The sequence below is a fragment of the Myodes glareolus genome, chromosome 7 (genome assembly GCF_982192425.1).
Source record: "Myodes glareolus chromosome 7, mMyoGla1.1, whole genome shotgun sequence".
Taxonomy (NCBI): Eukaryota; Metazoa; Chordata; class Mammalia; order Rodentia; family Cricetidae; genus Myodes; species Myodes glareolus.
In genome coordinates, this window is record NC_142032.1 from 61,080,644 (window position 1) to 61,104,825 (window position 24,182).

The 24,182-nt window shown below is 50.2% G+C and overlaps 1 protein-coding gene across 2 annotated transcripts in view; it reads right to left on the reverse strand.

The window, feature by feature from the left end:
• The window catches only part of Kcnq1 (potassium voltage-gated channel subfamily Q member 1), a 324,147-nt gene extending 299,965 nt beyond the window's left edge, over window positions 1-24,182 (reverse strand). Inside the window, exon 1 of one of the 2 annotated variants that reach the window (XM_085693393.2) lies at window positions 23,817-24,182. In XM_085693393.2, coding sequence (XP_085549519.2) covers window positions 23,817-24,068 — 252 coding nt within the window. In that variant the 5' untranslated portion in view covers window positions 24,069-24,182. Of the gene's footprint in view, window positions 1-23,682 lie in introns of both variants that reach the window. The other variant, XM_048458194.3, reaches the window with a different exon arrangement.

Sequence of the window (24,182 nt, forward strand, 5' to 3'; positions counted from 1 at the left end):
GCATTTCTCAAAATGCCAAGGTCATGTGAGACAAAGACGGAGCTTTCACGGGTGGCAGAAGACAAGGCAGATGTGAAACCACTGTGAAGTGGGGATCACTAAAGAGAAAAATGCATTCTCAGTGGGATGGCATAAGGCCAGAGGCTCAGTTGTCACTTACTGGTGATAATCTGGTTTCAATCTTGTGCCCCGATGATGTAATTTCCTGAGACTATAAGGGCAGCTGGGGAACTCTATACTGTCCTGGATCATGCTCAAGTCCAAAATTATCTCAAAATAAAAAGCAAGAAACGTAGGCATGCTGAGAAATCAGATCTTATCAACTGTTACTCAAGCCTTCAGGACTTCCTGGTGGTCTGAGTCACAACCCTGTGGCCCATCTCCCTGTCACCTTCCTCTCCCTGCTCCGCACCTCCCCCAGTGCCTCTGCTCCAGCCCTGTTGCTTGTGGTTCCCATGGATGCCAAGTTTATATCCACAGGGGCTTTGTGTATGTGGTGGCCTTTTGCAGAAAATCCATGGCTAACTCCCTCTATTGACTCAGCTCGAGGTGATGGCTCCCCTGACTGTCCTCTAGGAGGGCCCTTGGCTCCTTGTCCATCCCTCCCTTGTGGGCTTCTTAGGGGTCTTGACTCTCTCTGCCAGATGTACTGCACATTGTGTATCAGTTGGTGTCTCTCTCTGCTCTCTGGAATATTACTTTCAGAGAGGACAACGCTCTTGCTTTATCACCTCGGTTTCCCCTATAGTTACAGGGGCCCAATGGGAGGACAGTGGAGTGATAATGAATGTAACATAAGACTGAACTTTGAGAGTACTCCTTCACTGAATGAGTTTTTATTTGTTTGTTTGTTTGTTTTGTTTTGTTTTGTTTTTGAGAAAGGGCTTCATGACACAGCCCTGACTGTCCTGGAACTTGCTATATAGACCAATATGGCCTCAAACTCACAGAGATCCACCTGCCTCTGCCTCCTGAGTACTGACATTAAAGGCATGTGTCACTACACTCAGTGAGATTCTAATTTTAAGAATTGTGCACAGATACAAATGTGCGCATATTCAGGTGTATGGGATGCACATTGCACAAGTGTGCATGGAGCCGGAGAACAACCTTGGGTATCATCCTAAGGAATGCTGCACATAGATTTTGAGGCATCTATTGGAGAGGCTGGCTGGCCACTGAACCCCAAGCATCTTCTCCTGGCTCTGCATCCCAGAGCTGGGATATCAAGTCCCACGACACCAGGATTTTACACATTAACTGAGGACCAAACTCTGGTCCTCAAGAAGCACATTACTGACTGAGCCATCCCTCCAAAACCTGGAGATTCTAATTTTGCCTCATCAAATTGGTGAAGTGTTTTGTGGTGATCCTTGGGTTTAGAAGTGGAAGTCAGTGATGTCTGACAAGGTGGGCGGAGATAGGTCAGGGCATTTCCTGCAGGCCAGTGCGGCTTTGGGTTCCAGAGCCATAAAACCGTGGGAACCCTTTGATCCTGTCAGTCTCCTGCAGATGATGCCCAAGGACGCAATCCTGAGTTCCTGCTGAACTGTGAGGATTTGCATCAGAGTGCTATTTTTAATAGTAAGTGAGGAAGCAGTCCAGGTGTCCACAGGAGAGTCAAACAAGCTACATCAGTACCCCGGGGGAAAGGCAAAGTCCGTGCAGAAACATACAGAAAACTTCAAAAAGCAGGTCCAAACAAGGCCAGCAGTGTGAATTTTCTCAAAGTCTGCCTGAATGTATGGACACAGGGTGCTAGTGCGTCCAGGGCTGCTGAGCGCCTCCTACTGCTCGCACTGACCTGCTATCTCACAACTCACCTGCCTCACCCTGAAACAAGGGCTGTGGGCTCCCCCAGTCCCCATTTCATAGAGGAAAAGCTGAGGCAACCACAAGGAAGGCAATAAGCCACCGCTTGTGGGAATCTGCCTCCCAGATCAACGCTGTTCTGGTTTCATCTCTGCAGTGGTGATACAACACTCTGGCAGAAGGCAACAGGGAGGAGGAAAGGTTTTATCTGACTTCTACTTCCAGATCGCAGACCATCCTTGAGGGAAGTCAGGGCAGGAATTAAGGCAGGAACTATGGAGGAATGCACCCTCCTGGCTCTCTCACAGGATCGTACTCACTAGGTTTCTTATATAGACCTGGATCACCTGCCTAGGGGATGATGCCATCCACAGTGGACTGACCATGGGCACAGCATGACCAGCCACCTCATTGTCCAGCTGCCATGTCTTCCCCACCAAAATGGACTGTACCCTTGAACTGTGAGCCAAGTGAATCATTCCTTAAGTTTCTTTGGTCAGGAACTGGTGCCGAGAAGTTGGAAGGAGAGGTCAGGGAGATGAACAGTTGTGGGGAGACTGAGGCAGGGCAGCAGCTGACCTCTGATCTGGAGCTGGAGTGGGAGGTGGCCAGGCAGGAAGGGGAGCCGAAGGTATCAGAAATGGTGACCTGTGGGGCCAGCCCCTCCTGCGCCCCTGGCAAGTGCACACAGAGCTAGCAATTCCACTGTTTCATATTTATCAGAAAGGCTTGACAGAGGTTTATCGTCCTGCACACACTGGCTAAGATGACACCACGAGTAGAATGGGCAGAAGCGCCTGTCATAGGCCTGTACCTGAGAAAGCCACATGGTAGGAAGAGACACCCAGCACCCACAAGTTGTCCTCTGACGTCCACACGCACACTATAGTGTGCTTGTGTACCAATACACTAAACAAACAAACAAATGTAAAGCCCCACCCCTACAGGTCCACAGCACAGCCATATGACTGTCAGTAACCTAGAAAACATCCCAAGAACCTGTAAGCTGAGAAACCAGAAAACTGAAACTGGAAGCCACACAATGGATAATTTTAGTTTTCACAAAAAAGATGGACTTTACTTACAAAGCACTTGATAAAATTTTATTCAGCCTGAACAGGAATATTGGGGTGAATACCAGGCTGGTGAGGTGGTTCCATAGGTAAAAGTGCTTTCCAAGTCTGATAACCTGAGTTTGATCCCTAGAACCACCATAAAGATGGAAGGAGTCAACTGACTACACTGTTGTCCTATGACTTACACACACACACACACACACACACACACACACACACCAGGGCATGCACCCCAAACACAATAATAAAAATTGAATAAAATTTGTTTTTAAGAGGGGAATGACAAAACCAGTGACTGGCCATTTGTGATCCTAGAACTGTCACACACCAGGGACACAGCCCCTGCCTCCCCCATCTATGGAGGTTGTCGCTATATGATTGTGCCTTTGTCTCCAGGATCCAGCAGTACTGCGATAGGAATAGGCTTGATGCATCAACCTCCTCCCACCTCAGCATCCAGTCCCTGCACATACCAGGCACCCCAACCCCTGGCAAAGCCTTCCGGAGGCTCTGCAACACCGTGAGCCAGCTCTTTGAGTAGGAATCTTGGGACTCACTGGGGAGGAGAACTCAGAGTAGGTGAGACCTGGGCCTCTCTGCCTGGAAGGTGCCCATCTTGAAGGCCAGCATAGGGGTTGAAGATGGAGAGGTCTTTGGAGAGTCTCCAGTCTAACATAATGAGTCCCTGTCTGCTTGTGCCATTCCTGTGTGAAGGTAGAGGGGGCCCTGTGTGTCAAAAGGGAGCCCCTGAAGCTGAAACATACTGAGGATCCATAGAGTCATGCATCCACAGTGTACCCAATGCTCCTGAAAACAGAATGACACCAGGCTAAGTCCCCAGCATCACCATTCACTCCTCAGGCAAATGGAGGAGCAGGGCGGGTGTGGTCCCCCTGCACTCTAGATGATGAAGGGGGAAGGACAGCAGCCTAGTCAAGTTCACACAGTCATGGAGCCCAAATCACAGATCTCACCCGAGTCCCCACCTAACAGATCTGCCCCTGTAAGTGAGACATGCACACACACATACACACACACACACACACACACATATACACGCATGCACATGTAATTTCAAACACATGACGGAGACATGAAGCTATGTTCCCAGAACAAAGCCAGGGCCATTGTCACTCCTAACCTCAAGGCCCAGACAGGGACACTCATGGTGACATGAGGGTGGGGAGATCCAAAGTCCCCATTGAGTCAGCTGACACATCCGTGATGACATTACAGGTTCCGAATAATAGACCTATGGAGGAGGGGATGCACCCAAGGCAGAGGAAGGACAAAACCAGCTATACAAATCCACCTGTAGCGACATGGAGCCACGGAGAGCCATAGGAAACCACACAGTTACTCAGAACTACAAAAAGCCACATGAAGCCACACACATACATGGAGACACCCAGAGCAACATGGATGAAGAAGAAGGCTGGCTCGCATGTGTGAAGTTGAATGGATCAGAGTAACCAGACCCTTACTCTTTGCCCACAGTGGGGATTGTTAACCTCAGCTCTGCTGTCCACAGGAGCAGCCTGTGTTTCCTAGTGTCCACCAGACTATGTTCTCAAGGCCTGCTGGGTGTTCACCTTTGAGACTGATTACTATTGTATATGTGTAGAATGTGGAGGGAGGGCACTCATGCCACGGCACGTGTGTAGAGGTCCAAGGCCTACTGTGGAGTCGGTCCTCTCTTCCGTCTTTACTTGGGCTCCAGGGCCCAAACTCAGATCATTAGATTTGTGTAGCAGGTGCTCTTACCTGCTGTGTACCTTGACCCCTTCATTTGCTTTTCAAATCCTCCTATGAACAGGTCATGGATGGGGGACCCAGAAACAACTTCACATAGTAGGAAGGGCTGCTATTGGCTTCTGCCAGGAATGGTGCTTGACTCCACACAGGGCTAGCTATCATCACAGCAGATATAATGTCACCTTGGCGGTGGAGAAGCTCACTCTATGAACTAGACTACCCTGAAGCCAGTTTCCATTAATACCTGAGGCACAGAGAGGTTAAGAAATCACCAGGCCCAGGGCTCAGCCCCTCTGCTACCTGGCCTATAATGATATTGGCCAGCATTCTCACAACCCAGAATGCTGGCAGCATCATGCTAACCAAAGGGCTCTGGATTGGTAGGAGTAGCTTCTCCTAGTGGAAGGTGACTCAGTCCAGATATGCCCAGGTTAGGCACTAATGTCAGTTGTCATTTGTTCATACTCCAGGACCAGCTAGAGATGACAGCAGAAAATCTGTAGCTACCTCCATAGTAACCCTGGCCAGTCCCTCATGCTTACCCTGAGAACAGAACCATCACATTCTGCTTCTGAGTCCCCAGACTTTCCTGCAGAGAGGAAACATGCCTGGCCTAGGAGGATATCAACCCACATGAACACATAACCACTACAGTAGAACCATAGACAAAGAGTCATCTCTTCTTTGAAGGCTTCTACTCTGGAACTCAGTCTCCACAGCTATAAAATGTGACAACTGGGTCAGAGCATGTCTGTGTGGCCTCCAATAACTAAAGTCACTGTTGCAATGCTGTGGTTAACATGTCCTAAGCAGAGGTTCCAGAATGATTTAATACACCACAGAGTTCCCTTGGGCTAGCTATAAGTGAGCAGGTCCCTATCAGGCTCCCTTAGGCTCAACCTCCACACTCACCCAGGAGGGTCTGGGTTCCCAGGGCGTGGCCCAACCCAACAGCCAGACAGCTATGGGGGAGGGGCGGGTCATGTTAAAGCCAGCAGGTCAGGATCTGGAGCCATCTGGTAGAGGCCAGTTCCCTGCAGGCTCTCAGGAATGCTGCCAGCCCTATATTCAGGGTTGTGACCAGTCATGGCATGGTCCCAGGCTACCCAGCAGGCATCAGGATGCAAAGCAGACCTGTGAGAGACTCTAGGCTGCCCTGCAGTCACCTGAGGCTCCAGGAAACCCAAGCTACCCTGTCCTGGAAGGGAGGCTGGGGGAGATGCGTCCTGGACGCCCTCTCTCATGCTCACACAAGCCAGGCCAGCTTCCCCAATGTATGGGAATGCCTTTGGCTTGAGCACAGCTGTGTTGAAGCCATCCCCATGCTTTGAATCCCCCATGCTTTGCTACCTTCCCCAGGCTTTGAAAGGAACCCGCTTTAGTCCCAGGTAACTAAGCTACCCAGGGCAGCAGCCCCACCTACCACAGGTGCTTGGGCAATGCACTCTCAGGAGCACTGAATGGGAAGGGTGGGGTCGCACAAAACTACCCAAGCTGCACCAGACAGAGGGCCACCCAGTAGGCCCTAGGGCCACAGGTTCTGCCACTGCCCTGTGGCCCTCACTAAGGAAAGCCATATAGGCAAGGGACTTATAGGTGTCCCAGCCCTGGTGAGAGTCAAGGTCTCCTCTGGCTCAGACCCTCAGATGGCCTGCTATGTGTTGGACAGAGAGAAGTAGTTGGCTGCAAAGAGGGCCTCAGGCCTCCCACCCAGATGGGAAACTTGTGCCCTGGTCCACTCAGGTGAAGGCCACAACACCAGCAGCAAGTCTAGGCATAGAACACCTTCCTTCCTTCAACGCCTCCAGAGGGAACGGTCATATCACTGCCTGGAAACTCCGTCCTCTAGTCCCAAGCCTACCTGTGAGCTACCTGGACCCCTGCCCCACCCTGCCTAGACTGTTCCTCCTATTGCCCCCCATGGTTTCGAGAACCCCAGGGGTCACTTAGCCAGATAGAGGTCCTCCCAGTATGAACCACGCACCAAGCAGTACTGGTCCCAAAGAGAAGCTGGGTTCCTTCCAGCAGGTCATAACTCTGCCCACCCATATTCATCATGCTAACCCCAGACTTCCCTAAGGACAGGGCCTGGGATTCAGGCCCAGAACTCAAAAAAAGCCAGTGTCCTGGGGCCAAGAGCCTATGGGACCCCCTCACCAGGCATATGTTCCTATTGCAACACCTCTTCCAGTCCTAAAGCACATTCAATCAGAGTTCTCCATCCAAAATGACAAGAAATACCTCCCGTGGGGAGGCAGGGGGCAGGCCCCTATGGCAGGTTTCTTATTGCTTATTTTCATTATGGCGAACTTTTATTATCCAAAACACAGAAATGAACCTGCTGCAAAATTCACATGAGGCCACCACAGTGGTTCCTTAATGCTCCTTCCTGGTTCTTTCCAAGCTAGACGATCTTATATCCTGGCCCCAGGGTGAGTATCCTGCCGCATGACAAAAGGAGGGACACTTTTCCATGCCAGCCAAACCTAGCTCTAACTATCCCAAAGTTTCTTCCACATGTCCTGGCCTTACCCTGAGTACCCATCTGTTTGCACATGACATCCACAGTGCCTCACAGACAGGGCCCCTTATCTTGGGCTCTGGGTTAACCCTGAAACAAGTTCAGCTTGTCAGGAGCCCAGGTGCTGCTCATACCCTTCCCTCTGACTACAGGCTGACAGGACTTGGAGAGGAAGTGTCCCACCCACAATGCTTTTGACACCTCCAAGGCCCCCTGCAGTGGCTGGCTCCAGCTGAGGCTCTCCAGGAGACCCATTGAGAACATACTTAGGTGCCCATGGGAGCCTGGTACCCCTGAACCTCTGTGAACTAGTATGCACCCTGCTCAACAGGTACCTGGTACCCCACACACAACAGTCATTTGTCCCCCACCCTGGAAGAGGTTGGCTTGCCCAAGGACACACGCCCAGGGCGGTATGACTTTGAGGCCACAGGCAGCCAGCCAAGGAGGCCTTGATAAGCACAGCAGAGGTGGGGCTGCCCTGGAAACCAAAGCTGGGAAGACATGGAGTCCCTAATCTCCCCCCTAACTCCCTACCCCAGTCCTTGTGCCAAGGACAGCCAAAACATTCCTGCTTGCCTGGGGAGGTGCCACGTCTCGAAAAATCTGAGCCAGGGACCTTAATCTGGGACAGAGAGGGCAAGTTTACACTTAGCGGAAAACCATCTTTACTGCACAGGTTGGCAGGGACTTCTCAAAGGCCCTTTGTATACCTGGTTTACCTCCTAGCCAAGTGATGTGGGAATCAGGCACCCCAGGGACAAAGGGAAGTCAACAGGTCACCTGAGGTCATGGGATGAGCCTGGAACAGAGTGCCAGACCTACTTTTCTGTCAAATGCAAACCTGGCACCCTGGAACCCCATAACCATAACCACTCCTGTGCTTTCTCTGTGGCAGCTGAGACATCTCCTAAAGGTTCCCAGTGGCCCAGTGATATGGGAGGTGATGTATGCTGTGAATATGGTTTATTGTCATTGATCAGTAAAGAAGCTGATTTTGGCCAATGGCTTAACAGAGTAAAGCCAGGCAGAGAGAGAGAGAGAGAGAGAGAGAGAGAGAGAAGGCAGAGTCAGAGAGAAGTCATGTAGCCCTGCCAGGGACAGAGGGACCTTTACCCACTGTGAATGAACAAGCAGTCTCTGCCAACATTTGGAACAATAAACGAGCAGCCTACCCCAACAGCCCTATTGCCCTGTCCTGGTCCTTGGCCATGCCAGGCTCTCACCTGCAGGTCAGGCCACCCACACCCAGGATTCTCTTGTGAGATCATCTGCCCACCTGTGCCCAGGAAACCCATCACTCTCTCATGGAAAGGGTCTTAGAAGGAAGTTGTGGGATGCAGCAGCTGCCTCTAGATCAGAGTAAGGGCCTGGGATGCTGTTCACTGCTTTTGGCACCAGGGTTAGCCTATTTTGAAACCCAGGGCTCTCCCCTAGGTGCTTCAAGGCAAGCGTAAAGGTCAGGGGAAAGATTCATGAAAGACAGTAACTCCAGCATGACACCCTTGTCCTTGACATCCACATCCACACCCGAGTTTATCGGACACCAGAGTCAGCCAACCAAGCAACACCCACTGATCCAGAACCCACTCGCTGGCCTAGAGTTCAAGTACTAACAGGCTACCAGCTAGACAGTCCATGGCCCACACATTTAGAAACCCCTTCAGGATGGGAGATGAGAGTCTCCCCTGAGTCCCTGAAAGACACAGTAAGACTGTTTCTCTTTGGGCCTCAGACTTTGGTGACACGAGCCTAGGATGAACAGAAAACAATGGCTCATGGTGGCTGACAGAGCAGCAACTTAGCTGACTACAAAGGCAAGGCCACATGATCCTAGGGATCTTCTCAGGACATCAAAGTTTTGGTCAGTGTCCTTAATGGACACTACAAGTTATATCTGTCTATATTTCCTCCTTCCTACCCCTCATCCCTCTGCCCAACACCCTATCATCTCTTCATATGTCTACCTACTACTTTGAGTCCACACACCTACCAACCTAGACATCCATTCATCCACTTACCAACCCATTCATCTTTCTACCCATCTCCATGGATCTACCTACTGCTACACCAAGAATCCACACACTACCACCCTAACCATCCATCCATCCATCCATCCACACACCCATCCACCAACTCAGCCATCTATCTATCCATTATCTTATCTCTCCTCTATTTCCCCACCATCCTATCAATTCACCTCTCCTTTCATCCAGCTACCCAACATTCTATCCATCCATCCATCCATCCATCCATCTATCCATCCACCCACCCACCAATGCAGTCACCTATGATTTCAGCCATTCATCAAACTACCTAGACATATATCACCCACCATAATCCATCTACCAACTTAGCCATTTAGCTTTCCAGCTGCTTGTCCCCTACTCATCCATCCATCCATCCATCCACCCACTAGCCAGCCAGTTATCTACTTCTCCCCATAATGCACAAATTCATCTGTCCCTATACTCTTTCTTCTCACATCTGTTTATGCTCTGCAGCCCCTGCTTCATTGGCTCTGTACTGACATAAGAGTAGACGATCCTTTCCACACCTTGTGGTGGTCTAATTCTTCAACTTTCTCAGACCTAGAAGCTTGACTTTGGAGTAGGGAACCACACAAAAGTAGTCATTCATTATTTGTGGCCTGTCACCCCCCCAACACATATGTGAACACATGGATTTCCATCTGGGTCTCTCGCACCCACTGTCATGAAAGCTAGTGGGGACAGGGTAAGAGACGAGGGTGTCTCCGTTCCACTCCAGATCAACTTATGTGACGGGTATAGCTTATCTCCTCTAAGCTCCGGAGAACTGCCTCACTGTAGATCCTATTCCCAGAGCAATACAGGATATTCTAAACATTTGCAAGGAGGTGACTAGCTCATATATCCACTTAGAAATAATTCCCTCTGATACCAGAGACACAGAGGTATTGAACAGTGAGATGGCAGCCCTGAAGGGTCTTTAAAGGGCCACATATAGTAAGATGTGGGACTCTGCGATACCCAAACCCATGTGATCACATGACCTGTTAGCCTTCCTAAGACAGAGGCCCAGGCCCTGTCCACATGTGAGGAAACAGTCCCAAAAGCAAAGTGATCTCCCAAGCCACATACCCCCAGTATTCAGGCTCTGGGATGCTACCACACCCACCTCAAACTGTCCCCTGCCATTCCCACTCACTCAGGAGAGGGCATTCTGAGATCCAGCAGAGGTACAGCTCGATATGGATGAAGCCTACATGCTCTCCAATGTCACCTGAGAGCCTAGGTTCCACAGTTGCACTGTTGAGGGTCCCCTTTCACGGAGTTCCCCAGGGAAACGGGCACTGTATCTGTCTTCGCAGGGAAACACAGGCAAGCAATGTGACCTTTGCTGCCTGGGCCCACCTTCTGACCAACTTGCCATCCCAAAGTGACTAGGCCACTTGATGGACACTCCCTGCCACTGGAGTCCTGCTTCCCACTTGACTGGGAGGATCTAGGTCCTACAGTTTCTCTGGAAACCTCTACTGTGCATTGCATAGAGGATCCAAGATGGTGAACCACTGCTACAGCTGGGGAGGGGCTTGTCTGGGTGCTCAGTGACCCACAGTCCTCCTGGGACCAGAGGGGCTCTCCTGAGAGTGCCAGACAGAGCTTCTGAGCTGGGGAGAAGCGATTATTGTTGGTCATTGATAGCCAGGTGTTCAGTCTGGTCTGACTCAAAGACACCAAATCTCCTGTGTGGTTTTGTACACACCCTTGGCCTTCAGGTTCTCACAAAGAAAGAGTAACCACACCCATCTGGCTAATGCAGCTCTAAGACCAGCTGTGGACTACAGCTACCCAGCTAAACCATGGAAGGAGGGCAAACCTTGTCCTGATTCTGTCAGCCCTGAATCACCAAGATGGGGTACAGAACAAGAACACAGGCCTTCCTGAGGCTCCCACCTGCTCAGAGGGACTTATCTGAAAACAGGCAGCCTCAGTCAAAGGAGCCCAGGCATGTGGGCAATGATAGGTAGCAATCCACCCCAGGCTGTCCTCTACAGTACCTGTGGATTAAATAGCAAGCTCATGGTCCCTGGGCCAAGTACCACAATATTATAGCCTGCCCCTGGGGAGGAAGCTAAGGACTCCGTAGGAGTGAGCCTACAGAACAAAAACCACCTCTAAGACCTATGCATGCCTCATTACTTAGAAACAGGGAAGGGCCTGGCCTGTTACCAAGGAAAAAACTTCAGGTGGGAGGGAGGAGGAGAGAAAAGGAAGGAGGAGGAGGCACGGAAGGGGGAGGGAGGGAGATGGAGGGAAGTGAGAGAGGATGGAAGGGGAGAGAAGGAAGGATTGGGGAGGAGGAAGGAATGGGAGGAGAAAGGGGGAGAAAAGGAAGTAAAAGTAAGATGGGGGGGAGATGAGGAGGAGTGGGGGGTAGAGGGCTGTGGGGGGAGGGGGGAGTACTTGCCCACTCTCCAGACAGTGATCTTTGGACTTTAAGTTAGCACAGAAGGCAGCTGCCAGCCTTGGCTATCTACAGATAGGACTACTGGCCTACAGTATGGAGCTGGAAAAGGCACTGAGCGCTTTTCCCTTTCAAGAAGGGTGAGGTAGACACCAGACCATAGTAGAGGTGTAAGTGGCTGAAGTCATGTGGCTTGCCTGAGGTACAGGTGTGATTCCCCACACCACACCACCCTCACATTCCTTGGGGCCTCCAGCAGGGCCTGGGTAGCTCTAGGCTCACCAACACCCCTCTGGTTTTCCTAGCCTGATTCCTGCCCCAGCATTCCTACCTACATACCTCCTGCTTCTCCACAACTCTCTGGCTTGCTGGGATAGATGGGCATGCTGCTTCTCCCCAAACACTAGCTAGCTCCTCAGATAAAGGCACCCAACTGGTCACATGAACAGGGACAATTCCTGGCAGCATTCGGCATCGCCCCATACTAACTCTGTAACCGTAAACACTGCAGGTCATTCCAGCTAGGTTCCTTCAAGTACTCCCCAGGAAGCTCGGCACTTACATCTCACTGCTGACACTACAGGAGTACCAGAAGCACTGGGCAGGAGCCTCAGTCTGCTCCACCCCAGCGTTTTCTTCACATCCTGTCCCTGGGGAGCAAGGGAGCTAGCCACAAAAGGATCACAGCAACCCCACCCTCTCCCTACTGGGCAGAGCCAGCTCACATAGCAGACCCAATAGGTGACACTCACTGCAGAAGAGAGCATATCTTTGAGCAAGAGGTAATCTCAAACAGTGGATTTTGCAATTTGTTTAATCAGGACCCAAGAAGGGCACATGCTATATACACTCTCCAAGTCCCTCTACCCTCCCTCCCTCCCCTGAATATTTCTTGGTGCTATTGCTTTACCAAAGACCCCAGGTCCTCTGCCCTACAGGTCCCTTTCATCATGAATTATGCACTTCATCCCCGCTATTACCTCCAAAGCATGTTCTTCTGGTCCCAGGATTTTAATCCCCATAAGCTTGATCCGGAGGCTGCAGCCAGCTCATTCACTCCTCCAGGAGCGATGGCAATGTGGGTCCTGGTGGAGCAGTTCTACCCCAATGCTAGGCTGTTCCACCCATGGATCCCTCAGACAAGTTAGTAGCTGACACACTCAAAACTGAATCGGTGGTCTCTCTCACCAAGACCCACGATAGTGCCGCGCAGCCTGGTGTGACTTTAAGCATTAGCAGGAATTGACAGGAGCCCCAAAGAAACAGGAGCTCTTCCTGTGCTTTGGTACCACCTGATTACTGTTACAGAGGAAATCAGCATAGGTGTGTGCAGGGTAAGATCTGGGCTATCACCTGTTCATCTCCAAATTGTTCCTTAGTCACTAGCGCAAGGCGGGATCTGACTCCCTGAAATGCATTCTGACCCACTCCAGCTGTTGGTGCCAACATGGCACACCTCCAAGCTCTCTCCAGTCTGTGACATGCCCTGGCGTACACTGGCCACTTCCTTGCCTCCTACTCCAGGCTTGGCTTGAGCACCTGCTGTGGCTGTAGGTTCAGCTGTCAGTTAGGAGCTCTGGATCTGGGGTTAAGGGAATTTGGGGATAGGAGGGCTCACAGCTGCCAAGCAAGTCTTGTTTCCTGCCTTTCCGGAAAACAAAAAAGTCCAACCATGGTGAATGAATACTGACACTAGTCATTTAAATGTTTGGCGATTTGGGATTAATGTCCTGTAACTATTGCTGTAACAACTATGTACTAGCCCTAACCTACCATTCCCAAACAGCAGCCTCAGAGCAACTCAAAAACTGGTGCCACCCCATGGCATGGTCTCTGAGAGTTGTGCATTTGTCCCAAAGAGGTGACAGTGTAGAGATGTCACCAAAACCAGTTCTTTCTTGAGAGTCAGCATTTACTTCTTGGTATACCTGCTTTGTTTTAATCAACAGGGACTGTCTTTTCTAGTTAAGATTCATTTTCTCAGCTTGGTAGTGCATCTTTAGTCCCAACACTCAGGAAATAGAGGCAGGTGAATCTCTGTGAGTTTGAGGTCATGCCTGATCTCACTTGTCCTAGTTCCAGTTCAGAGTTAAAAAGTCATTGTCTCAAGAAAGAAAGAAAGAAAGAAAGAAAGAGAGAGAGAGAAAGAAAGAAGAAAGAAAGAGATAGAGAGAAAAGATAAAGAAAAAGAAAATTTGAAGCTTTGAATTGAGCTTAGATTTTTCTTTCTTTCTTCCTCGCAATATGCTATATTTACATGACCTGCAGTCAAGAGAATAAAGCAAGGATATTCCTCCTCTCCTGGCTCTTGGGAAGCAATTTGTTTAGTTTTGTTTGAGACAATGCATTGATGTGTTGCTGGGGCTGGCCTCAGACTTGCAGAAATCCTCCTGCCTCGGCCTCCCAAGCACCAGGATTACAAATGTATTCCAACAAGCCTGGCTTCAAGTAGCTTTCTCATTGAGGACCCATCCTAAGACTTGGGTGGTCCCTGCACAGTTGCACGATGTCCTGTGCCCATGGTATAGCCCACACAGCTAGTTCTCTGGCCCACTAGAAGTGATCACAACATGCTGTGTGACCAGTGAGCCCCATGTGACTGCTTTATGCTTTAACTATCTGATGGGACATCCCTCCTGATGTTCATCTGGTTTGAGATACTACATTTCCTTATATGGATGTGTAAAGCGCAGTTGCCTTGGCTATCTGCCTGGCTACATGCCAGTGGCATGCTCCTTTAACCACCAGATCTTACCATATTTTAAGCCATCGTAGCCAAGGGCATAGATATGCTTCATGAAGGAACAGGCAGAGATGTTATAAAGCAGAACTCTGCCAAGGTCAAGTGTTCTGAGCACATGACTCCTGGGAGAAGCTTAGACACAGATGGTATCCCCACATTCTCCCCTCTGCCAGGTGGATGGAGTACCTCTGGGAAGGAATCACGGGATAGAAGGCCTTTTCCTCTCAGGGAGGCTGCAGCCAATATTGGGAAAGATATTCTCCTAGTCCAAGGTAGAGGGGTAGGGGGTCCCTTGTTGCTGAAGGGGGTTCTCTATAAGGGCTGAGGCCTGAAAAAAGTTAGAGGTGACTTGAGTCTCTAGGCAACTGATGAACCCTGACTGTGGCTTTCTGATCACAAGTTCCATGAGAAGGTACTCTGGAGGGATGCTCTGAGTGGCCTTTCAGTTTGTCCAAGAACACAGTTTAGAGAGGGTGAGGAGAAGGAACCCACCTGCAAGAGGCATGGAGGGGAACCCTAAAGGCCTGCTCCCCAGTGAATCTGTACCCTACAGATGAGGTAACCAGGTACAAGGCATCTTGAGATGGGAAAAGAGCAGCCACCAGGAGTGCTTCCTAGGGGCTGCAGATAGAGGCCAGGCATGGGAGCATGGCCCACCTACAGTTACGAGCAGAGCTTCACCTTGCTGGAGAACACTGCATCCTAAAGGCCTCTGCACAGAAATGAAGGAGACAAAGGAGCTAGTAACTCTGGCAAAGAAAAGAAAAAAGATTGCCTGTGAAACTAGTAATTTTTTAAAGGAAACTTTATAAGATACAGTACAGACTATAGCAAGACAATTTAATAAAATTGGGAAAATACTTTGTGATACGAATGAAAATTTTAGCAAAGAGTAAGTTTGGGGGTGATATCTGGAATGAAAGAAGGTGATATATAAAATTAAAAAAACACTATTTAGAGCCTCAGTGTAGACTAGATCAAGCAGAAGAATTTATGAGTTTGAATACAAGTGTAACGAAAAAGAAAGTCAGATAAAACATACATAAAAGCAAAGAAAACTTGCAAGACCTGTAGGAGGCCAGAAAGTGAGTAAGCAGAAAGATTGTGGGGTTTTTCAGAATGAGAAGAGAAGGGAAGCAGCATAGAAACTCAATAAAATAGTTGACAAAATAATTATTGAAAACTTCACAATTTTTGGAAAAGATACAGACATTTAAGCCTGTGAATCTCACAGGACCCCTAGTAGATAGATACAACCAAAAACTCTACAGAGCTGAAGAGATTGATCAGAGTTTAAAGCACTGGCTGCTCTTCCAGAGGGCCTGGGTTTGATTCCCAGCATCCACATAATAGTGCACAATTATCTATAACTCCAGTTCCAGGGATCTAGCGCCCTCTTCTAGCTCTGTAGGCACTGCACACATGTCTTACACAGACATACAGGCAGGTAAAACAGTCATACATATTAAATTACAAATTTAAAAAGATACTCTATAAGGAACTTTATCATCAAACTACCAAAAAATACAAGGCAGAGACTTCTAAACCCAGCGAGAGAGAAGTGTGAGCTTACATGTAAGGAAATCCTCATTAGACTAACAGCAACCTTCTCAGCAGAAACCTTATAGATCAGAAAAGAATGGAATGATATAGCCAGAGTCCTAAAAGGGAATTAAAAAGATGCTAATCAAGAGTACTATATCCAGCAAAACTATCCTTCAGAAAAGAGAAAAATAAAGCAAGCAAAACTGAAAGAATTCTTCAATAGATTAGCCCTATAAGAAAGGCTTCATGTGGTACTCTAAAAAATAAATGTTTCTGGTCTCTTCCTAGCTTAAACTGTAAGCCAGAATAAATCCTTCTTTCCTTAACTTGTTCTGTAATGTTCCTGCAATGATAAAAGTAACTAACACAGATACTGAAAGTTCTCAACAACTCAACAAAACAAAACAAAAACAAGCAAAACCAAAAAGGAAGCAGTAATCACACATCAGGAAAGTCAACTCTCAAAGACCAAAAAGAGACAGAGAAGTCCACCACATAATGGTAAAGGAATGGAGTCGACAGCTTAATTCCTGCACCCTGCTGTATAAAGCAAAGAGCATTAGTTTTCAAAGGAGAAACAGAATCTAAGATTTTTATCAATGACAAATTGATACAAATCAAGAACAAATTGTTAATGGAAAGGCAGTCCAGGAAAAAGTCAATGGAGAAACACTGGAGTTAAAGTACACTATAGAACAAGGGAGTGGTGGCACAGGCCTTTAATCTCAGCACTCAGGAGGTAGAGGCAGGTAGATCTCTGAGTTTCAGGACAGCCTTGACTACACAGAGAAACCCTGTCTCAAATCACACACACACACACACACACACACACACGTATGTATGTATGTATGTATATATGTATGTATGTATACTAACAATAATAATGAAGATAATAAAGTACACTATAGACTAAAAGGACCTACAAGGCACCCACAGAGCATCTCACCCACAGCCATAGAATAAACACTTTCTACCAGCACAGAGAGTGGCCTACAGGATAGACCACAAGGGAGACTTTTGTGGAATACTTGTTTACACTGTGAAGATGTATTTTTGCCAAGGCACCTTCTGATTGGTTTAATAAAAAGCTGGATGGCCAATAGCTAGGCAGGATGAGGTTAGGTAGGACTTCTGGGGACAGAGAGAACTCTGGGAAGAAGAAAGGCAGAGATGCCAGGAGACTCAAGAGAAAAAACAGTAGGTGCAAGATAGAGAGAAGTAACACCATGTGATAGAACATAGATTAATATAAATAGGTTAAGTTATAAGAGCTAGTTAGAAATGAACCTAAGCTATAGGCTGAGCTTTCATAATTAAAAAGTCTTTGTGTCATTATTTGTGAGCTGGCAGCCCAAAGAAAAATACATCTACAGGAGACCACAAAGCAACACACACACATACACACACACACACACACACACACACACATACACACACGTTAAAACCGGCCATGAACTATAATGAAGATGCAGAGAACAAAATGCATTTTTCATAATCATCAACCCGCCATATCTGTCCACTAACTTGCTAAGACTAAAATCAAGACAAAGCCTGCTATTCGTTACAAAAGGATGGATGTATATAACTAAGAAAGTAGATATCTCTACAGTGAATATTACAACATGAGAAACTGGCTAGGATGTTGAAGAACATCAGACCATGTTCGGGCCTCCAAAGGAAATTGTTATAATACCCATTGCTGTATAAAGCAATGCATAGATTCAATATAATTACTATCAGAGTATCAGTGGTATTTTTTTCACAGGACTAAAAATAAGTCCTAAGATTGGTGTGGGGCCACAGAAGAACCCAAATGGCCCAGGAACTTGCATCCAAAAAGAACAAGGCTGGAGATAGCGTAATACGTAACTTGGAATCATCCTCAGGCTGGGGAAGTGACTCAGCTGGCAGAGATCTTGCCTAACACACCCAAGGTCCTGGGTCCAATCTGAGGCAAAAGGGGAAGCAAGGTTGAGGTTTGAAACAGATTGGGATAGTATATATTGCAGGGTGTATAGTGCACATCTGTAAACCCAGCACTTGGGAGGCAGTGCTGGAGTTTCTAGGGTTTAAGGTCATCTTTGGTTACATAGTCTGAGTCTGAGATCAGCTTATATTATACCAGACCCTGTCTTAAAACAATGCTTTATAGCTTGAGTAAGAAAAGAAGCATGAACCCAGCACAAAAAGAGACATGACATGGAGCTGAAGAGATGGCGCTTAACAGCATTTGCTGTTCTTGAAGAGAATTAGGGTTCAATTCTCAGCATCCACCCATAGATGCCTGTAATTCTAGTTCCCAGAGATCTGAAACCCTCTTCTTGTTAAGGTCACCTGTATGTATATGATACACACACGCACATGCACACACACACACATATGTACTGGCATATTCACACACACACACACAAACATGTTCCTGCTATAGGAGGTAGCCTGGCAGACATGCTGACATATGGGGAGGGTGACTCTATGAATGGGCCCAGCCTCCTTTCCATGACACCTTTGCCTTTGCCTGGATCCTTCTGGAACCACATCCAGGTGTGTTCTGCCCAGTTCCCATAAACAAGAGCTGGGACTCCCCGGGAGGCAGCCAGAAAAGTGGGCAAGCACCATGTGAAGTGCTCCCATCTCAGATCTGCCTGTGCTCAGGCAGGGCAGTGGCCAAGACAGAAGCTCTGGCTTATTAGAACAGCAATGGGTAGGGCCCTCAAGACTGTCCCCAGGCCACAGAAGGGTCCTCTGGCAGCCTCTGTCTCTTCCCACCACTTTCCCAAGCTCAGGAATGTCACTGGATAAAAATACTGCAGACATATGTCATCAGTCTGGCCTGTCTGTGGGGCTTAGAGTTGTCCAGGCAGCAGGCCTGCCGACCACAGACCTGGCTGTGAGGGTGGGGTGAGCACCAGCAGGGAGAAGACAAAGAAAGCCCTAAAAAGGAGCCACACAGAACCAGGTGGCTGCCTGCCTTCCTGTATGGGCTCTTAACACTCAGGGGCATCAAGACACATGCTAATATCAAAAAACAGCTTTACCAATGGACTCTCTGTGTGCAAGAGAGGGGCAGGACAGGGGGACAGACAGGGGCACTGAGCATATCTCTGCCTGGGAAGATTTCTGAACATGTGACAGTGTGCACTAACGCTGACACGTGTCAGGGTGGACGCCAAAGCATCCTCAGGGGACAGGCTCCTTCTGTCCAAGGACTCTCGTCTCTCCTCCTAGAAGAGCGGTGACCATTCTTTCCTTGGTTCAGATCATCATGGGATATATGGAGAAGGAGCTCCTGGCTCCTTAGGCACACCCAACTGTGTGACCCTAGGCAAGTAATCTACCCTCTCTGAGCTCCAGGATTTTCAGCTGTACCCAGTAAGTAGCCATACTTGACAGAGGTGCTGCTGCAGTCCCTTTCGCCTTTCAAGAGGCCTCTGGGTAGGTCTGGGGAGTGGGGCTGGGCCACACAGTAGGAGATAAAGGGCTTACAGAGGCAGTCTTTTCACGTGCTCGGAAGCCTCATGGAAAGTCAGGTCCCATGACGACCACAGTCACCCTGCTGATATGATAGAGTAAGCACTCTCTGTGGTCCTCAGAAGTCTGGGGCTCTGTAGACTCAATGCAGCTATAGAAAGGGTTTCCCACCAAGAAGAGGTGAGAGGGATGCATCCCAGAGGGCCTTGGGTGGGGTAAGCAGAGCTGGGGTGACAAGTTAGCACCACCTACTCGTTGGCCCTGAGGCACTGCAGGACCAGCCTCCCCCTGCCCTACCTGTTACTCCACATGCTTCCCCACAGGGTCAAAAGGGCCTGCTCCTCCCCTCTGCAACTATCCCTTAGGTTCAGTGTCCAAGTGACCCTTGCTGGCAGCACGCATCCCTTCATTCTCCCTGCCAGAGGCAGGGGCTGGGCACCTCACATAAGAGCTTCTAGAAGCTTCTCTGCAACCTTTCCTCCGGACTGACTATACATTCCCTTGCCACTTTGGTCTCCTTCTGGGCCTGGAACATGCTCCTTGAAGGCTGACCCCAGCCTGTCAGACTCACGAAGAGGGAACAGAATCACAGCAAGGTGCATAGGAGCCAAGAGTTGGCCTGTAATGTCAGAGCTGGCAGGCACCATGGAACTAATCAGTGTCCACTTCCTAGATAAGGGTGCTGAGGAGCAGGGGCCCTGAGGCAGCCAGGTCATGGCCAGAACCTGTGCATCTCGTTACTCAGAAGCCACTGACAGAAGCAGCTGCAACTCTCCTCTGCTAGGGAAACCCGCTGTGAATGCCACCCTGCATTGTGCACTGGAAGCAACCACTGTTTGCAAAGGGGATACCACACCCAGGAAGCATGCATTCTGGTCCCTCTGTTGCCACCAGAGGGCTTGAAGCACCAAACTCCTTAAGAAACAGAGGCCACAGCAGCTGGGGCCTGACCCCTGTCATTGTAGCACCAAGGCTTCTTTCCTTTCTTGCCTCAGTAGCTCCCAGGACCACCTTAGCCTGTCATAGGTCCCCATGCCTCATGACCCCAGAGTAGAGCCGCTCTTCCTCAGATTGGAGTTCCATGGGCTTGTTTCCTCCTCCTCCCTAGTTGAGAGCCCTGGCCAAGAAAAAAAATGCCTGTAGCCACCCAGCTAAGAGCAAGCCAAGATGAAGGGCTCCACATACAAGCAACAGTGTACACAGAAATACCAGGCTGACTCTGAGAACAGGTTGAGGTGGCTATGTATTTCTGGACAGTCAAGGAATGACACCAAGAGATGACACCAAGGGGCCAGGACCCAGAGGAGATGGTATGTAGAGAAGGCCCAAAGAGACACCTCAAAATTTATTCTTTTCCAGGGCTGAAGAATAGAGATGCTTTCAGGGAACCAGAAGGGAAGACTTGGTCATCCAGAAAGCCCCGCAACTACCTCAGCACCATCTCCATCATCCTGAAGAATAGAGATGCTTTCAGGGAACCAGAAGGGAAGACTTGGTCATCCAGAAAGCCCCGCAACTGCCTCAGCACCATCTCCATCATCCTGAAGAATAGAGATGCTTTCAGGGAACCAGAAGGGAAGACTTGGTCATCCAGAAAGCCCCGCAACTGCCTCAGCACCATCTCCATCATCCTGCCAGCTATCTCCCTCCGTCTGTTGAACAATTACCCAGTGGCCACTCCTCAAGAGTCACAGCCAATACAGTGCAGCCCCTGCATTTGGAAAAGCCAGCCCAGTCAGCCACCAGGTGCAGCTGCAAGCTCCACTCGTGATCAGTTCCCTAAGGTACTAGCAAAAGCCACCAGAAAGTTCTTGAGAACTGAGCAAGCCAAGACTGTGAGGGGATGGAAAGGAGGTGCTCAAGTTTAGGTTCAAGAACCTGGGAGGGGGTAGTGTCTCTCAAATCCTCTGCTAGTCACAACCAGGATCTCCAAGCAGCTTGACAGAGTAAATACAGCAGAACATCTGCCCTTGACCCTGGCCAAAGTCCAGCAGTGAGGCAGTTGAAACCCCTGTGACCTCAGCTAGGAAGGGGACTTCTCTCTATGGGGACACAAAGGACCACAGGAAAGGATTAGGGTGAGGGGGTGGGGACCCAAGTAGCAAAGGGCAGCGCCTGAGGGCATGCCCTGACCCTATCAGCCTGAGAAGGCCAGCACAGACTCAGGAAGAGCTGCTCTACTTGGGCCAAGGCAGGGGTCCCCCAAGGAGGGGCCAGGATGTCCGGGCCTGTTTCCCCATATGCATGTGGGAAAGCATACCCCAGAGCCTGCAGGACGCTGGCTCTCATCCCTACTCTCCCTCCACTCCCACATATTCGTTCCCTGCTTTTCAAGAGCAAATCTGTCCTTCCAGCCACAAAATCATCACCTGAATTATGTTCTAGAGTTCATCTTACCAAGATCTGAGTTTGCCGTCTGCCAATGTTGCATTTGTTACTTAGAGCAACACCAGGGGCAACCAGCATGAATGACCATGCATTCCATAAAGATGTGACCAGGCTCCTAGTTGCTGGTCATGTCTCCTCTCAGCAAACTGTATGACCCAGAGGGTCCTGCCCACCTCCTAATGGTGCTGGAAATGAGACCCCCTCCCCCAGAGTCATGGCAAACCACATGCAGTGCCCAGCAGTGTCTTCCCAGCTTACTCACTCCTTGGCCAGCCAGTGCTAGGGCTGGGGAAGGCGGATCAACTGCCGCTCAGCAGCTAGCATCTCACTCCCTCTTCTCAGCAAAGAAGCCCTTAGACCACCAATCTAGAAAGTCACCAGGACCCTGTGGCTCCTGGCTGCTGGGAAGGCTGGGCAAAGGCAGCTCTGCTGAGCAAACTTCCCGAGGGCTGAACAATCCAATTCAGGAAGAAAGCACAGTGTAAGCACAGACTTCCTCTGGGGCGGGACAAGCCCTCTTCCTCCACCAGGGCCAGGCTACCACAGTCAGGAACTTAGCGATGATCATTCTAACGACCTGAATCCCCAGGAGGATACCATGTAAGTGTCTGAAGGCTGCTCACCTTGACAAATGGGGCTCCTGGACAAAGAGGTAATAGGGTAGGGGCTTCTCCAGCACCCCAGCCCTTTCACCTTAAGGATCTTAGGGTCCAGCAGGTCAGTGCTGGGATGCAGCAAGCCATGTGTTTGCTAGATATTCCTACAGCGGTAAGGCCCCTTGGGGTCTTTGCACACTATTCCCTATACCCTGAGAAAAGCCCATGGCCGCTGCAGACACACACAGACCAGCAATGAAATCTCAGGGGTCCTGGCACTTTGGGAGGCAAGGCTGGGGCTTGGGTGGCCTTAAGGACAAACCAAGAATGCCTATGGGGGCAGGGTGTCCTGGGACTTGCCCTGGCTGCCATGGAAGATCTTTGTCTCCCTGTGCAAGTCAAGAAGCCATCAGAACTCACCTTTGTGAGCCTGGCTCTTGCTGTGCCTCGGAGGAGTAAACAGAACCCTGGACACCCAGCGGAGGCCCTGCCCAGGTGGCAAGGCTAATGGAGCTTCCAAAGCAATTAGCTGCGGGGTCGGCAGGGTAGAATCTGAATCAGAGGGTGGCAGGGCACCAAGAAGCTGGGAGGTCAGGAAGTGTTGCCTCAAGTTGGCCAGGGGGAGGCAGCAAGGAGGGCAACCAGACCCTTCCTGGAGATGACTTCCTGTGCCCCTGCCCTTGAAAAATAGAATGCCCTGCCCCTCTCAGGCCGCCAGTGAGAATAAGAGCCACCTGGTAGCAGGGAAGGCCAGGTGCAGTTCCGCTCCCTCCCCTGTTCTCTAAAGCAGGTGTTGTTCGTGGACTTCTGATAATGCATCCGCTGGGCTCAGGGCATCCAGCCCACTTTCATCAGCTTGGGTTACCGAAGCTGTGGGTACACCTCTGTTGGACATCTTGGGCAACACCAATGCACCTGCCGGTCTATCCTGTACAAGTCCCTGCTACTCTGAGTGCCCGAGCTAGAAATACCCGCCAAGGCTTGGATAGGTTTGTACACAGACACCAGTCACTCCTAGGGGCTCCTGAGTCTCCTGTCACTGCTGACCCACACCAAAAGGCGGGCTCCCGGCTTGCTTACTCCTCCTATGGGGACTAACTCACAAACGCAGTTCCACCATCCCAAGAGCGCAGTGTTGGGGAACTCTTGGGCTGGCATATCCCATGTTCCAAGTGTCTCCCTTTACATGCCTCCCACTCAGCCACAGTAGAGTCTCTGAACTTAAGGGAGCAGCTCCCAGTCTGATTTCTGTTTCTGTGATTAGCCTTTCCTCGCTTCCCTCAGGGTCGCAGCGGCACCAGCCCAGAGGAGCGCGGGGAGGTTACTCACACGGTGAAGTGGTACACGAAACACTTCCAGCCCGTGGGGCGCTCGAGGAAGTTGTAGACGCGGCCCTGGATGTGGGTGCGCGCCAGTAGCGGGCGGCGCGTGCTGTAGATGGAGACGCGCGGGTCAAGGCTCACCCGTGGCCGTGGTCCGAGGTCTGCGGGGCCCGCGGCGGGCGACACAGGGGACGACATGGGGGACCCGGGCCCCGGGACTCCGGGAGGCGCGATGGGCGCGTAGAGCGTGCCGCCTGCCGGGCCACCTTCAGTCAGCTCCAGCGTAAAGGGACACTTCTTGGCTAGTCCCGCGCTGCCCCGCCGCGCACCCCGCAGGAGGCCCCAGCCCGCGCGCTTGCTCTCCGCACTGGGCGGGGACGACGCCGAGTCCATAGCCGGGCAGGACCCCTGAACGCGCAGGGCCTCAGAGATGAGGTGAAGGCGGCACAGGGCGCTGGGTGCAGTGCGGGTAGCCGCTACAGCCAGCCCAGCCACCGGGGGCCGCTG